Source organism: Eublepharis macularius, chromosome 11 (genome assembly GCF_028583425.1).
Source record: "Eublepharis macularius isolate TG4126 chromosome 11, MPM_Emac_v1.0, whole genome shotgun sequence".
In the NCBI taxonomy this organism is placed as follows: Eukaryota; Metazoa; Chordata; class Lepidosauria; order Squamata; family Eublepharidae; genus Eublepharis; species Eublepharis macularius.
This window is the reverse complement of record NC_072800.1, coordinates 28,740,565-28,755,609: the sequence shown is the minus strand read 5'-3', so window position 1 is coordinate 28,755,609 and position 15,045 is coordinate 28,740,565. Positions and strand designations below refer to the sequence as shown.

The window sequence follows — 15,045 nt, the reverse complement described above, 5'->3', positions numbered from 1 at the left end:
GAAGAGAGAAGGAAACCAGCATCCAATGCCAAAATAAACATTCATTCCTTCTTTCCCTCGATCCCCTTCCCAGAACAAATGCTGAGAAATTTGCACTAACTTACTTCCAAATAGTGCATCAGAGTTAGGGAAAGTGGGTCTGTCTGTGTGGTTCTGATGAGTGCTGTTGAGGTAGGTGGCTCAGATTTGCTGTTCCTCCCAAATATCTGCTAATGCCATTTACTTAATTAATAGATAGTTAAATTTGTAGCTTAACCTACCATTCTCTTTTATTTTTTGAAGAATAAAATTTTAAATAATAAAATCTGATATTTTAGCACAACTTTATCTGAATACACAGCTGATTATTTTTACCATTGCCTTTTGAGGCCCTTTGTGCTTAGGTGATCATCTTTGAAAAACTTTTAATATTGCTACCAATGTGTAAAGTTTATTATGCTTTTTTTTATAAAAAAAAATTGAACTGCCTGAATGCATAGGGTTTGATGAAACTGGGCAAGGTGGCCTATTTGAATGTTCAGCACTTGTCTATAGGTGTGCAGTTGATCGACAAAACTCTTTTTTTCAAGGTTTTAATTCTGACCCTTACCAGGTTTTGAGTATCTCCTGTGAACTGAAGGGCAGCTGTCAGGTTGAAGCTCATTTGCATTAAAGAAATGTTCACCCTCTCAGGACATGAACAAAACAAACCATGGGAAGAGCTAAACTGACATTTAGTTTGCAGATAATTAGGGCAGCTTCAGTGGCGGCATATTCTTTTGGCTACCCTGCTGGTGCCTCAAACACAACATATCAGTGACCTACAGGTGGATATATGCTGCAGGAAACACTAATTGAGCCAGGGGTCCCATATGTGTGTATAGAAGACTGTTAATGTGTATGCAAATGTATTTATTTAAAACATTTCTAGACCTGCCTTTCTCTCAGAAAAGTAGGTAACACCACCACTGTAAAAATATCAAAGAATATTTTTTTAAAAGCCAGCAATAACAAATTTAAGAGACCCCAAATACTTGCGCTTCAAAGCAGGAGTGCTTAAAGTACTCACTGAGACAAACCAAAAGTCCTTAAAAGTTCATTTTTACATCCCCTTGGAAACTGCACAAGGCATGTGGCTCTTCTAATGTCCTCTGGGAGTCTGTTTGCATAGCATCAGAGCAAGTAATGAAAAACCTGCTAACAGGCAGTGGTGGTCCGTACTCTTACAAGGGTTGGAACCACTAAACGGCCTTGTGCTGAGTGGAGTTGCTGCATGGGCTGCAGTGGGTCTTCAAACATAACATCCACACTATACATGCTTGCTGTGGGAAACTGGTGGGATCCTTGCACCAAGGCCTGTGCAAACCATTTTGCATCTACAGGGCTGCTGCTAGGCTTGCTAGGCCTCCCACTATGGTGGGAGGAGGCTTTCCATGGGCATGCCCTGTTGCCCACTGCTGCTCCAAGTAACAGCAGGAGAAAAATAAAAGAACAGCAAGGTCACTGATGTTGGTAGTGGTACATCACTTCTGGTTGGGTTTTACCAGAGTTTCCAGCGATTTCAAAGCTACCCTTTGTCACTTCTGGGTTGTATCTGGAAGCAACATAGTGATGTCAGTGACCTTGCCAATGTCACATGCACGCCCCCTTCCCCCTGCCCCCAGCCCTCTCACTGGTTGACCCTAGGTGCTGCACAGCAGGGGATGGGATGGGATGTCTGAGGGTCTCTTGTGAATTTGCAGTCATTGTTCAGTCGGCCCCCAACATTCTTTGCAACAATACAAGGAGTCAGGAATCAGGATAGATCAAGATGGGTAGCTGTCTTATTCTGTCTATAGCAGTGGAAAAGAGCAAGAGTCCAGTAGCACCTATAAGACTAACAAAGTGAGTGGTGGCTCACGAAAGCTCATACCCTACCACAAATTTTGTTAGTCTTACAGGTGCTACTGGACTCTTGCTCTTTTCTACAGGAATCAGGATGTCCCCTTAACGCTTCGCCGTCCTGTACAGGACTAGGCCTAAAGATAGATTGCTTTCAAATAGATAGTAATGAATGAAACCGCAGCTGAAGTTCTTATCTACTGACATTTACTAACGTAACACTAATATTGTACTTTGAGATCTCTTCCAGTTTAAATAAATCCCTTTAAATAAATTTGTGACCTGGATAGCTCAGGTGAGCCTGATCTTGTCAGATCTCAGAGGCTAAGCTGGTTTGGCCTTGGTCAGTAATTGGATGGGAGACCTCCAGCGAAGACCAGGGTTGCAGAGGCAAGCAATGGCAAGCTACCTCTGTTGCCATGAAAAGCGTGCCGGGGTCACCATAAGTCAGCTATGATTTGAGGGTACTTTCCACCACCACCAAATACATTGCGTGCTTTGATTTTGTTTTATTACATGCTTTTTTAAAAAAGAAAACAACACTTATCAAATGGATTTTAATCAATATGCAGTGCAGTCTTGTGCTGCGTTACTCCAGTTTAACCCATTGAAACCATGATGACCTGGAAATCATTACATTGAAATCATGACCTTCCTACAGCAGGAAATGTTCTTCAGATATGATTTTACAGTATTATTCCTGTTTAAATCTTTACTCTTAAGGTAACAGTAGCTATGTTAATCAACTGAAAATGCTAAACTTCAAGCAATGTAAATTTTAAAAATATTAATAGATATGAGGAAATGTGGGAGTTTAGGCTAAAACGACATCAAATATTATACCACTACATCCCTGAAGAAACCACAGTGGACTTGGTTGGTAATCATTCTGGTTGGTAGACCTTGACAAAAATATCCAGAAGAATTTTCTAAAACTACTCCAAGTCTCAGCAAAGATGTGAGATGGTCTTTTTAAGTTCTGAAAATGAGAGAGTGAGTCTAACATTGTCTCCTTGTATAGAGCAAGTAAATTAATCCCTTTTTATGACATCCTGTTCAGGATCTATGTTACTCCTTGCATGAAGCAGAAGCGACGGGTTGTACCAGGCTAAGTCTCTAAAACTGGACCCCAAACATAACATTTTTGCTATGTTTTAGGCTGAGGTTTAAAGACTCAGCCCTGGCAAGACCTGTCACTTCTGCATTGTGCAGAAGTCTCCTCAGAATCTCCTCAGAACCATAGTGTATCAAGGGGACCAACATCAAACCAGTTTGGTGTAGCGGTTAAGAATGCGGGACTCTAATCTAGAGAACTAGGTTTGATTCCCCACTCCTTCACTTGAAGCCAGCTGGGTAACTTTGGGTCAGTCACAGCTTCTAGAAGTTCTCTCAGCCCCACCCACCTCACAGGATGTTTTGTTGTGGGGATAATAATGACATACTTTGTAAACCGCTCTGAGTGGCCATTAAGTTGTCCTGAAGGGCGGTATATAAATCAAATGTTGTTGTTGTTATTATAGAATCATGTCCAAACAAAGAATTCCACCCAAGCCAAACCGAAGCAAGGGACCCTGTTGCAACTTAGCCCAGCTGAGCCAGTGTCTCTCACAGAAGCCAGGTAGAGAAGGAGAGCTCCGGCACAGACTGGCCACTCCCCCTCGCTCCTGTCTCTGCCTCACTCCCCCTCCCTCTTCTCCCTCCCCTTTTCGGAAAAAAGTAGGAGAAGCCCAGGAAAGAGCCAGCCAGAGGCTGAAGCCATGTTTCTGGATTTACCTGGACTTATTCAGGGATCTGGATCCAGGTTCCTGGATCAGATCCAGGATTCTCTGATTTGATTTGGGAAATCTGGATTTAGGCTGATAGGCAAAAATCCAGCTTTCCCCCTGAATCCTAGATTTAGATTGCACATCCCCATTTCATTAGGCAAATAATTCTTACTGCCATAGATGACCAGTGAATCAAGGCATTAAAACTAGCCAAGCACATTTTGGCTGCGATTCTGAGAACACTTTCTGAGGAGTAAGCTCCATTGACTGAAATGGCCCTTACTTCCAAGTCAACCTTTTTAGGATTGTGCCCTTGGGATTAGTCAGGGCTGTTTTATCCATTATCTGCCATAAACACAGGGCCTAGGTCTTATGAGGTTTTCAAGATGTATAAAAATGTCTGAGCCCTGAAAAAAAGGCTCCAAAAAACGAAAACTGTAAAATTGAAATCAATAAATGTTTGATTAAATGTCTACAAAATGTAATATTGTGTCAACTAATCAACTGCAACTCAACTAAACATTTATATAATGACATATAAATATAATAAAATATAAAGCACGTGAACAAAATGAATCATTCTTAACAAAACTCAAAATTTAAAATTGTAAAAAACACCATCAAATTATGTTAAATTTGTGACTTTTTTGTGAGCCAAATCCCATATAATTCCATCTTCAAAGGTCATTTCTTGCATAACATCCTTTTCAATTGTAAATTAAATGAGTTACATCAAATAAATTCAAAAGCAAAATTATAAAAATCCTTTCAAATGTTTCCCAGCAAAAATGAGATTTAATGTGGGATGTGGGTGCATTTTAATGTTTGATATGATGTGGAGTGGGACCGCCAAAAAGAAGAGTGCTTAGGGCCTGTGAAGGTCTTTAAATGACCCTGGGATTAGTCTGCCTGGCTTTCCCCCTTACTACAATGCAAAGTCTCAGGGCCAAACTACAAGTGACGTCTTACACAGGTTGGACACTTGTCAGCTTCCCTCAAGTTTTGATGGGAAATGTAGGCATCCTGGTCTTGCAGCTGTAATGGAGAACCAAGCTGTAAAACCAGGACGCCTACATTTCCCATCAAAACTTGAGGGAAGCTGACAAGTGTCCAACCTGTGTAAGATGTCACTTGTAGTTTGGCCCTCAGTGTATCGGTTTTTTCCCACATCACCCAAGCAATGCTATAAGTTGGACCCAAACTCAATTTTCCATCTACCCAAGGCATGTCTGTCAGTGGAACAGAGCTTTCCTGCCTCTCTCTTCCTGCTGCAGCCCACTGACCTCCCCCAAAAATCTGCTTCTTGGGGGCAAGGGACCATCAAGAATGGCATAAGGGGCAAATCAGAAGTCTGTGAAATAGGTTCTCCCTCCCGTCCCCAAACTCTTGTCTCACTAGGCACCAATAATTTCCCAAGTTGGAATTGGCAGACTTAGATAGATTAGGCTGTGAGAAATAGGTTAGGCTGGTCCAAGGTCAATCCAGTGAGCTTCCTGGCAGAATAGGACTTTGAACCTTGTCAGCTGTGACTCTCCACCACCACCACCACCACCAGCTAGATCCAAGTCCACACTGGCATCCTTCTGGGAATGGCGACTTACTGGCTACTTCCACTATAATAATAAAAGTCATTCCTAGTAAACAATGTTTGTAAAGCTTGAGGGCACAGCCTGTGGTTCTTGTACATATTCAGTACCTGCCGCAGTATGTGCTGCTTTGTCTGAAAATCAGAATAACATGAATAAATATTTTTCTTTTCTTTGGCCATAGTTTCATGAGCTGAAATTTATTCCCCCCACCCCTCCTCTTTCAGGAAGAGATGGGGATTGCGTGTGAGTTGCTGGAACCAGAATCGGACTTCCTTAAGTGCAGCGTGGGGTTTCCTTTCATGAGATCAAAGTCCAAGGTAATGAGTTAAGACCTCCCCATAGTCAGAGTTTGTGGGGTGCAGGCAGCTCTGCAAATAGTGTGGCTTTGCATCTTGGCCGCAAAGATGCTGTGGTCAACTTTCCAGACTGTGACAACTGCTCATGGTCTTGGAGCCCAAATGAGATTTTGTGTAGCTGCCAGAGAATGACTGTGTGTAGCTCTCTCAGCAGACGCTTGGAAGAGGACGCTTTCCATTTCATTTAGTCACCCTGCTGTGTTTTGCATGTGTTTTGCATCTTGTCCTGCTATGAAAAGTATGCAAAGTGCAGCTAGTTACAGCATAATGCCAATAAAAATAAATGCAAAGTTTTTTTCCCTTTTCAAGTTGCACTTATCATATTTGTTTAAATTATTAGTGAGGTTATGCCCTTTGATTGCAGCAATGCAGCTGAACATTTTAAATATGAATTCCATTTGCAGCCAGTAACTCAGTAGGAAAATTTTTCTTGACCACTCTGTAAAGATTCAATCTCATTCCTTTCTTGTCCCAGTCCCTTGGATGTGGGGGGAGAGGGAAGCCTTTGAGATGAGAAGAGGATGCCACAGCTTTATATTAAAGGTCTACACAAGTGAAAGTGGCAGGATTATTCTGGTGTCACTGGCCCTGGTAACTCTTACAAAGTGGGTATCGTAAAAGCTGTCATTCCCCCCAAGAGCCCATCAATGGATCACTGTGCATGTATGGAAGCCTCCTTTCATGCACTTATATCCTCTGTGTTGTGTAAGAATATTTTTTTTTAAATAATTTTGTCTTGGATCCTGTCTAAGTTCCATACTCGGAAGTGCAACCTCCCCCCCTCCCAAAGTAGCCCCAAATACCCCCTGAAATGCTGCTCTTGGGGGATGGAGGACCCCCAGCAGCCAAATGAGGGGGAAGTTGAAGGGCTACTGGAGGGGGGGGGGGATTGTACACGTGTAGCTTTTGTTGACAGGATCCATTGTTCACATCTTACACATTTCAAGTCTGGAACAGGACTAATAATGCTACATATGTATTTTAGAACGATGCAGCCATGTAATGAAATTAAAGTCTATATTTCAAATAAAGCTTATTATTTATTGCTAAATCTGACTTTCTCTTCCCCATAGTATGAGTTTAGTGTTATTTTTGACACCAGTCATTTGTCTGGGGAAGAAGAGGTGCTTTCATTCCTTGTCACTGCTCAGAGGTAAGGTGGATTTCATTTTCAACTTGCAGACCTTTTTTGCCATCTATCTTGTCAGTCATTGCTCTGGCCTGGCATCTGCCTAGCTCACACAGACTCTAAAACAGCACCATATTCCCTTGCAGCTCTTTCATCCCTCAATTTCTCTTTATTGAGATTTCAGGCATGAAGTTCAGGTAGGGCCTTTGGCATCCTAGCTGGCTGAAGAGAAGCTACACAACAGAGCTACCCATCCCCATTTGGTATAGCATGTACCTGTGAGGTTTAATATTTGATAGTGACCAGAAGTTCACATCTAAAGAACAGAGCATCCACAATTAATCCACTTATCCCAAAGTCGCAACTCAGCTCCTCCCTATTCCCTTCTCTGGTTACATGCAAGGATTTGATTCTGTTTAGCTTGCACTGAAGGGATTGAAAAATATTTAGAAGGAAGTATGCACTGAGCACTCCTGCTGATAGATGCTCTTGTGATGTTTTGTATACATGTGTCTTATTAATCTGATACCTTGGCAAGGAGTAAAGTTGGGTATTAGTGTACATACAAGTTTGGGGTTGCACAAGGCATCATGGGGGAAATAAATTATGGGGGGAGGGAAATCTGTCTGACCCAAATTCCCTACTTGAGTAAGTCACTTTCCATATCCCACCTGTTTTCCTTCCCTCCTTCTTTTTTAAAAACGGACGTTCAACTTCCCTGAGCAATCTGTGTCTCTTAAAGCAAATTTGATATTCTTCAGGCCGTTCTAAAAGATACTTTCTTTTGAAAAAATAATCACAAAGAAATATTTTTCTTCAAGCCTGGGGATTACTCTGAGACTTTAACTCTGAGACCCCCTTTGCTATCATTTTAGTAGGCCTTCATCAAGTTTGAAGAAGCTATTAGAAGTTAGAAGATGGTATTTTTCTCTGTGTCAAATACACATTCATCTATAACATTATAATACTTACAAGACTATTCAGCACAGCACTTAAAAGTAGTCTTGGAGGGATTAAAATCCATTAAGAGAACCTTCTTGCATGCAAGAATGTAAATTGGTTGTATACTATTAATGTGGCATGTTAGCTGATCGACTCAATTTGTCTACAAATAGTAAATTTGTCTACACATAGTTAATTCTTTGAAATATAGTTGTGAGCTCTTTGGAAGGCAAGTCATTTATGTTGTCTACATTATAGTTGCATGGCCCTCTTCAATGTAGAGCCTTTTTTAGGCTATAGATAATCTGTACACCATCTCAAGCACTACATCAAATAGTGCTTTGTATCATCCGTAATTTAAGTACTTGCCTCAGAACATTTTCTAATTAGAAAAAAATGAAAGGTTTTGAGAAAACAAATCCATTATTACTTTCTTCCAGAAAGCACCTAGTTGTTAAACTCTGCTCAGACCAACAAGGAAAAACGTACAGCATGATATCATACATGATTTATTGTACTCTAGACAGACTTTGTATTCTGGAGAATTGTAATAATAATAGCCCATAAAAATGGCATGGTGTGTGGGTTTAATCTTTCCCCATTCTGTCATGGCTTAAAATGCAAAGCATAAAGATACTGTTCCATTTCAAAGCACCTCTCCAACTGCTCCAATAGCATACTTCCAAATCTCTCAAGGTATGGGAAATAGTTAACATACACTATGCATGATGTATAACCAAGGATCCCAGCTGGTGAGGGACTACTTTTGGATGGTGGGACTAATTTGTCTTGTGCTGCTTTTTGTGCCAGGATTCAATAAATCCCAAAACCGAGATAGATTTACTCATTCCATCCTTGCTTGCACTGTGTTTAACTGAAACGTACCTTATTGTCATGACCATAGAATCTTTATTTACTGGTCCATCAGCATAATAGTCTATAGGAATCAAGCCAGAAGGCAGATGGCTTTTATTTGATGGTAGCTGATCTATGTCCTGGCATTTTACAGTGTTACCCATAGAGCCCTCGTGCTATTCTAATGTTGATTTCATGAAGTAGCTGAGCGGCTTGCTTTTTCTCTGTCCCAGAGGATATCCTGAAGCTTGCTAGGAGAGAAGGCCAACTCTCTGATTGACTGTACATCCCTTGTAATGAGTGCATGGGGATTTGATAAAGAGAGTGATGAAAACTATAATGGGCAGAGCTCGCTTTCCATGATTATATGCCTTAACAAAGCAAACCCCATCTGTGATTTGCCACAGGAAATAGTGATACTGGCATGGGAATGAGAATCACGCAGCTTCCTAAACTTTTGCTCTTAGTCCCACCACTTCTAAAGCACAGGGTGCCACTTAAACCTTTTGATGCTCTTAGATGTGATGTGTTCATGCATGAAAGGCTGCAATTTGGCATCTTCCAGCGTCACATCAAAATAACGGTTCCCTTTAAAAAGAAAAAAAAAGATATCATGCACAGCAGCTGGAGATGAGAGAAGGCTACCAGCAGTTGCTCTTTGAATCTCATAGGGGGAAGTATTAAGCCCTCAGCGACAGCAGGTGTATGGAACAAGATAGCACTGCCTTCATTGCTGCCAATAAATACCATAAGCCAGCTTTCAATGTCAGACAATCCTTGCATCTGTATTCTAGGTCATTTTATTATCTGAGAACATCCACCCGAAGGAATGATCCTTGCCATGTTTTCAAAGGCAGTGAATGGGACATTTCCAGGTTTATTTAGGTATCTATATCCCACTTTTCTCACCAATGGGTACCCAAAACATCATTCTCTCATTTTATCCTCACAGCAACAATCCTGTTAGATAAGTGAGACTGAGAGCCTCGCTACAAGTGACGTTTTACACATGAAGGGCACTTGATCATTTTCGCAAGTCTTTCTGGGAACTGAAGTCCCTCTCCCCCACCCCTTTTGCTTCAGTTCCTTCCCCTCTCTGTTAGAATGGCTGCCTGAAGAGACAGAGAAAGCCTACGGCAACAGCAGCGTTTGCAAATCATCTTGCTCGGGGAGGGGGGGGGAATGCTCTGGAGAAAGCTGAGAAAGTTGCAGCTGCCTGCCCCCAAAGATCGTTGAGAGCAGGCTTGTGACCGGAGGAACGATTTGCAAAAGGTGGGGGATGTTCTGGAGAAAGCTGACATGTCGGTGAAGTCCTAGTGTCCTTCCCCTCTCTGTTAGAACTGTTAGAATTGCTGCCTGAAAAGTCAGAGAAAGCCTGCGGCAACAGCAGCTTTTGCAAATCGTTCCTCCGGTCACAAGCCTGCTCTCAACGATCTTTGGGGGCGGGCAGCTGCAACTTTCTCAGCTTTCTCCAGAGCATTCCCCCCCTCCCCGAACAAGATGATTTGCAAACGCTGCTGTTGCCGTAGGCTTTCTCTGTCTCTTCAGGCAGCCTTTCTAACAGAGGGGGGAAGGAACTGAAGGAAAAGGGGTGGGGGAGAGGGACTTCAGTTCCCAGAAAGACTTGCGAAAATGATCAAGTGCCCTTCACGTGTAAAATGTCACTTGTAGCGAGGCTCTGAGAGAGAGTGAATGGCCCAAAGTCACCTAGTGAGCTTCCATGGCCAAGTGGGGATTTGAACCTGGGTCCCCGGATCTTAGAGCCAAGCTACAAGTGACAAATTACACTTGCCTGGCAAGTGAACAGACTCACGTGTATTCCTCCTGTTCACTTGCCCTCCACTTGCGCTCCACGTGAACAGGGAGGAATACACGTGAGTCTGTTCTTCTGGTTCTTCTTTTTAGATACTCGAGTTTTCCCAAGTCTTGCTTACAAAAATGTCTCTTAAGCTGCTCTCCCCAGTCTTCACTTCATTGCAGACTGCTGATGAAGACCTCTCATGATATTGCAGGTGCATTACCTGTTCACTTGTAACTCCGTATGGGAGGGCCTTTCCTGTTCTGGCTCTCTTCGCTGCTGTGCTTCTGCAGCTTCTGCAAAAGCAGGTGCAAAGGAGAAATGGCCACCACCTGCTGCAATGAAGAAGGGACTGGCAGGAGGCAGGCGTGAGGTCTGTCTGGGGGTACAGTGCCTTATTTACAGCGCACCTGTAATCTCTGTAAATCCACACCTTACTGTTAGACTTTAATACTGCCACAATCAGTGTAGCCCATTGGGTCTGTGTAACTGATTCAAGGATTCATTATTTGATCAGATACTCCAGCTCTTCCTCAGATTTTTATGAGTGCAAAAGGCACATTCCTAGTTTTCATGTGAGTTGGTGGGACTGCTGGATCCAGATGGAATGACAGTAGCTTCTCATTAAAAGCACCAAAAGCCCCAGAAGCTATCTTGAGAATTTATAGACGGCTTCCTGAAGCTGGCTTATATTAAGGGAGTGGAGTTGTTGGATACTGATTCCTAGTGGTGAGAAGAACCAATGCCTTCCAAACAGGCTTTTGTGATGCTTCCTTGCAACGATGACTGGAAGTTTTCCTTGGAAAGAACCATCCTGTACATCCGCATGACAACTCCCTACTGTCTGCTCATTGTAATCATGGAGAATGCATGATGGATGTGACAGCTGTAGGGAAAACTCCTGCAGAAAAGGGCAACAAAATATATCTTTATTGATTATGGATACCCCAGAACCAGAGTAGATTTCCATCTTACATTCATGAACATTAATAAGTCCTGTTGCAAAAATTGCAGTTCCTACAGGTTCCTCGCCACTGACTTTCTGAATGTGATACCACTCCTAGGGTTCATTGGAGAGATCATGTGGTGCCAGGCGATGTGATGCTTTGTTATGGCTCCTTAATTTCCCCCTTAATTTCTGTGACTTGAACTAAAGAGTCTTACTATCCAATGCCTTTTCTTGAGCCATTGCAAATAGGTGTAGTTGGAGTGCTTTATCATAAACTCCATACACCAGGCAATCCCTCAACATGTCCTCCCAGAGATCCCAAAGTTGCAGTATAGAGAGAGATGGCACGGCCCTGCAATGTAAGCAGCAATGCCTTCAGCGGCTGTTGGTCTCTTTTGTGAAATTTCAATCTCTGCACAATTACTGATGGTGCTGGTGAGAAATGGGCCTGCAATAACTGCACCAGTTGGTCACGTGTCTTTGGAGAACCAAGTGCAGTGAATGATCTTACTATGGCTCCACAGACAGTCAGGAGAACGACTTGCTTCTGTTCAGGGTTGTCTATCTTATTTGCTTCAAGAAAAAAGGAGGGTCTCTCTGAGTATGAATCCCAAGAATTAGGTTTGCTAATATCAAAGTCGTCAATTTTTCCAGGGGCAGCCATTTTGATAACAAAATCTACTGTTTCCTGAACTGGCCTTGTTCAGACTGCTACCAGTAGCCTTTCAGAACAGAGGCACACTTACTGTTGGATAAGCTTTCAGCAATTTAGTTCCATCTTCATCTCCACAAGAAGAGCTGTCTGTGTCTGGTAGTGAAAGAAAGGAGGTTTAGCAGGCCTTAAACATAGTGGCTTTATTAACTCAGAACCAACAAGAAGGCTAAAACTCTTAGCCACCTCCAAAACTACAAGACTGAGAAGGTCCAAACAACCACAGTTCAAAAGAAAGGCACAGTGGCCTCAGATATACACAATAAAATCCTTGACTCAGTGGGAAGGGTTGGTTTTCTGTTGGATTTAAGCATATGACTAGATATAGCTTTTCCAGAGTTCATGGTGGTAGTGGAAAGGGCCTTACAGCGACCCCTGCTGGGGTTTTCAAGGCAAGAGATAAACGATGGTTGTTGGGGGTTTTCCGGGCTGTATTGCCGTGGTCTTGGCATTGTAGTTCCTGACGTTTCGCCAGCAGCTGTGGCTGGCATCTTAACATTGCCTGCCTCTGCATAACAACCCTAGTCTTTGGAGATCTCCCATCCAATTATTAACCAAGAGTGACCCTGCTTAGCTTCTGAGATCTGACAGGGTTAGACTTCCCTGGGCTATTCAGGTCAGGGCTTGAGTTCATTGAGAATATCAAATCTTTCATCCGTAGAAATACAGAATTAACAGTGTTTTTAAAATAATCAGTAGAAATTCAGAGACCTTTGAATGCTAAACTAGTGTGGCCCCTTGACCAGAGAACTGGCATTTTTGAGGGCACACATATATATGGATGTCCTTTAAGCAGATCAATTATTACCCATGGCAAAAATATTGATGTTGAAGCTCAATTCAGGACATTGGTGGCACGGCTGCTTCAAAGGTCACTTATATAACCACCATGATTCTCTTTTTTGACATAGTGGGAACTTGGAGCATTCCCTCCAGGATAACACTCTCCTTCTCTCTGTTCCCCTGAAGCATGAAGTTGACTCCTCCATCACTGGGTAAGCCACGGCTCATCAAATGAGCAAATGCATGCATACGACATTTCCAAGTTTATTTCAAGAATCTCCTCTAATAAAAAAACAAGTATGCTCTTTATAAATAAAGTTGAAGACAGGATGCCTCCCGTCCCCACACGGCTAAATATTCAGACTTTGAAAATAGGACATTATGATAGGATTGTATGTTTCTGTCTTTCTTTATTTGTCTTCCTGATGCAGAATCATTAGGCATTAATTATAGCATTGTGATGTACTCTTTTCTTTTAAGGGCATTATTTTTGAAGTCAAGTCAGATTTTTTTTTTGATCTGCTGGGCCAAAGGTTAGGGTCAAATGTTCTGGGATAGTACAGGTCATGATAAGGTCTAGCTTTGGGCCTTTCTGTTTAATTTCAGTCAGAATTCTGTTTATGTTTTCCACCCTTTTGGAGGGTGAAATCGCAGGAAGAGAAATAGATAGGTTTGAAATTACTGTCAGAAGGGCCGTTCCTGCAATCCAGGAGCAAAGTGAAGGTCACTGTTGTTACCCTGTGTGTGATCTCCTCTTTCTCTCACTTAGAGTGGTCTCTCCCAGTTCCTTTATTTATGGCGAGTCTGTGGAGGCATCTCAGTTTATTCAGCTGGAAGACTTTGAGTGTCATTTTCAACCTCTGAACTTCACTCTTCAGGTAAAAAATTCTTCTCAACATTCTTTTGTGGGGTTTTGTTTGCTTTAAAGTAATCTGGCTGAAGTGTGCGCTCTAGTCTGTTATTGTACAGAGCATGATATCTCCATTGTCCTATGCAAAAAGTGGCTAAAGTGCTCTAGCCATTGGTTACAAAGAAGGATGAGAGAATTGAGCATAAGATCATCTCTTCTGGCTGACACATGTATATGGTATGCTGTAGTGTGCTCTGGATTATTAAGCTGGTCAACAAAAATAGAGTTTCTACATAGGATCCTACTAACATTTCTTCTAGTGCAAGAGGGAAGAGGGAGATCACGTCTGAATCCTATGGAGGCGGTACAAGGAATTGTGAAACCATGTGGACAAAACCCCAGGTGACACAGGATCTACACTGAGAAGGGGAATTGGCTTCATCTTTTCTCCTTTGTGTATTAGTGGAAAAACTGGTAGGATCCAACCCATATTATGGCAGGATGCCCCTACGGTATTAATATTGATTAGCATCTAAAGAGCTAATTTCGGCGCAACGAATGGGGGTTTTCCCTTTCTGCTTTCATCAACAAACAACTCCCACTGCCATGCCATATTGGAATCACTCACTGATTCAAGCAGTTTGCCAGTTTGACTAGCTGGAGGATACTGTTTAAGAATCAGAAATCCAAACCGCCTTGGTCATGTGGAACTAGCTGTATGATACTTTCGATCCTGGCCATGTAGTGCACTGAAATGCCATTGAGCTTCCGTAGCTGATGTTAACATAATGGATGCCATTTTCTTTAAATCACAAGCTGTAGTGCTTCCATGCACCCTGTCCTAGGACATAAGAAACTATGCACACTAGCAGGGAAAAAAATCACCAGTCCACACAAGTCCTGCAGTAGATTGCACAGTGGCTTGTGCAGCTGGGTTAATTTTTTGCCTTGTCCTATACTATCCCTTTGAGGACTGAGAACGTTGTGAATTTGTAAGATGCATGTAGGACAAAAAACAAATGGTACGTGTACTCTGTGGCTTGCTGGAAATTCCTAAGACATATATGCAAATTCATATGAAAAGAATTACAGTGTCAACTGATACATTTTGGAAGCGACTAGTAGAGTTAATAAATGTCGAACTGCTGCCGCAAGGCTCAACTTCCATGACTTGTGGCTCACCAGAGCAAGTGTTGCCATATAAGATAGCCAACCAGGGCCCCAGTCATCTTCTTGGTTTTGTTTTCTGTATGGACTGTAAAAACATAGTACATAGTAGTCATACAGGCCATGATACGTTAGCTAGCGGGTCTGCATTTGGTTTGAGTCATAACTTGTGCAAAATAGCACTATGCCAACATTTTAGATTAGTATTTCCCTCCAGGAGCTTAGGGAGAAATTCTAAGCAGGTCTGCCCAGAAGTAAGTCCTATTTAATTCATATTCTCAGGAATATG

At 42.2% G+C, this 15,045-nt stretch overlaps 1 protein-coding gene across 1 annotated transcript in view; it reads left to right on the top strand.

Annotated features, from left to right (window-relative positions):
• The window catches only part of ITGA9 (integrin subunit alpha 9), a 288,361-nt gene that overhangs the window by 203,786 nt on the left and 69,530 nt on the right, over positions 1–15,045 (top strand). Inside the window, exons 19-22 of the mRNA XM_054992076.1 lie at positions 5,440–5,532; positions 6,645–6,724; positions 12,868–12,951; positions 13,509–13,617. Of these exons, the coding sequence (XP_054848051.1) occupies positions 5,440–5,532; positions 6,645–6,724; positions 12,868–12,951; positions 13,509–13,617 (366 nt within the window). The remainder of the gene's footprint in view (positions 1–5,439; positions 5,533–6,644; positions 6,725–12,867; positions 12,952–13,508; positions 13,618–15,045) is intronic.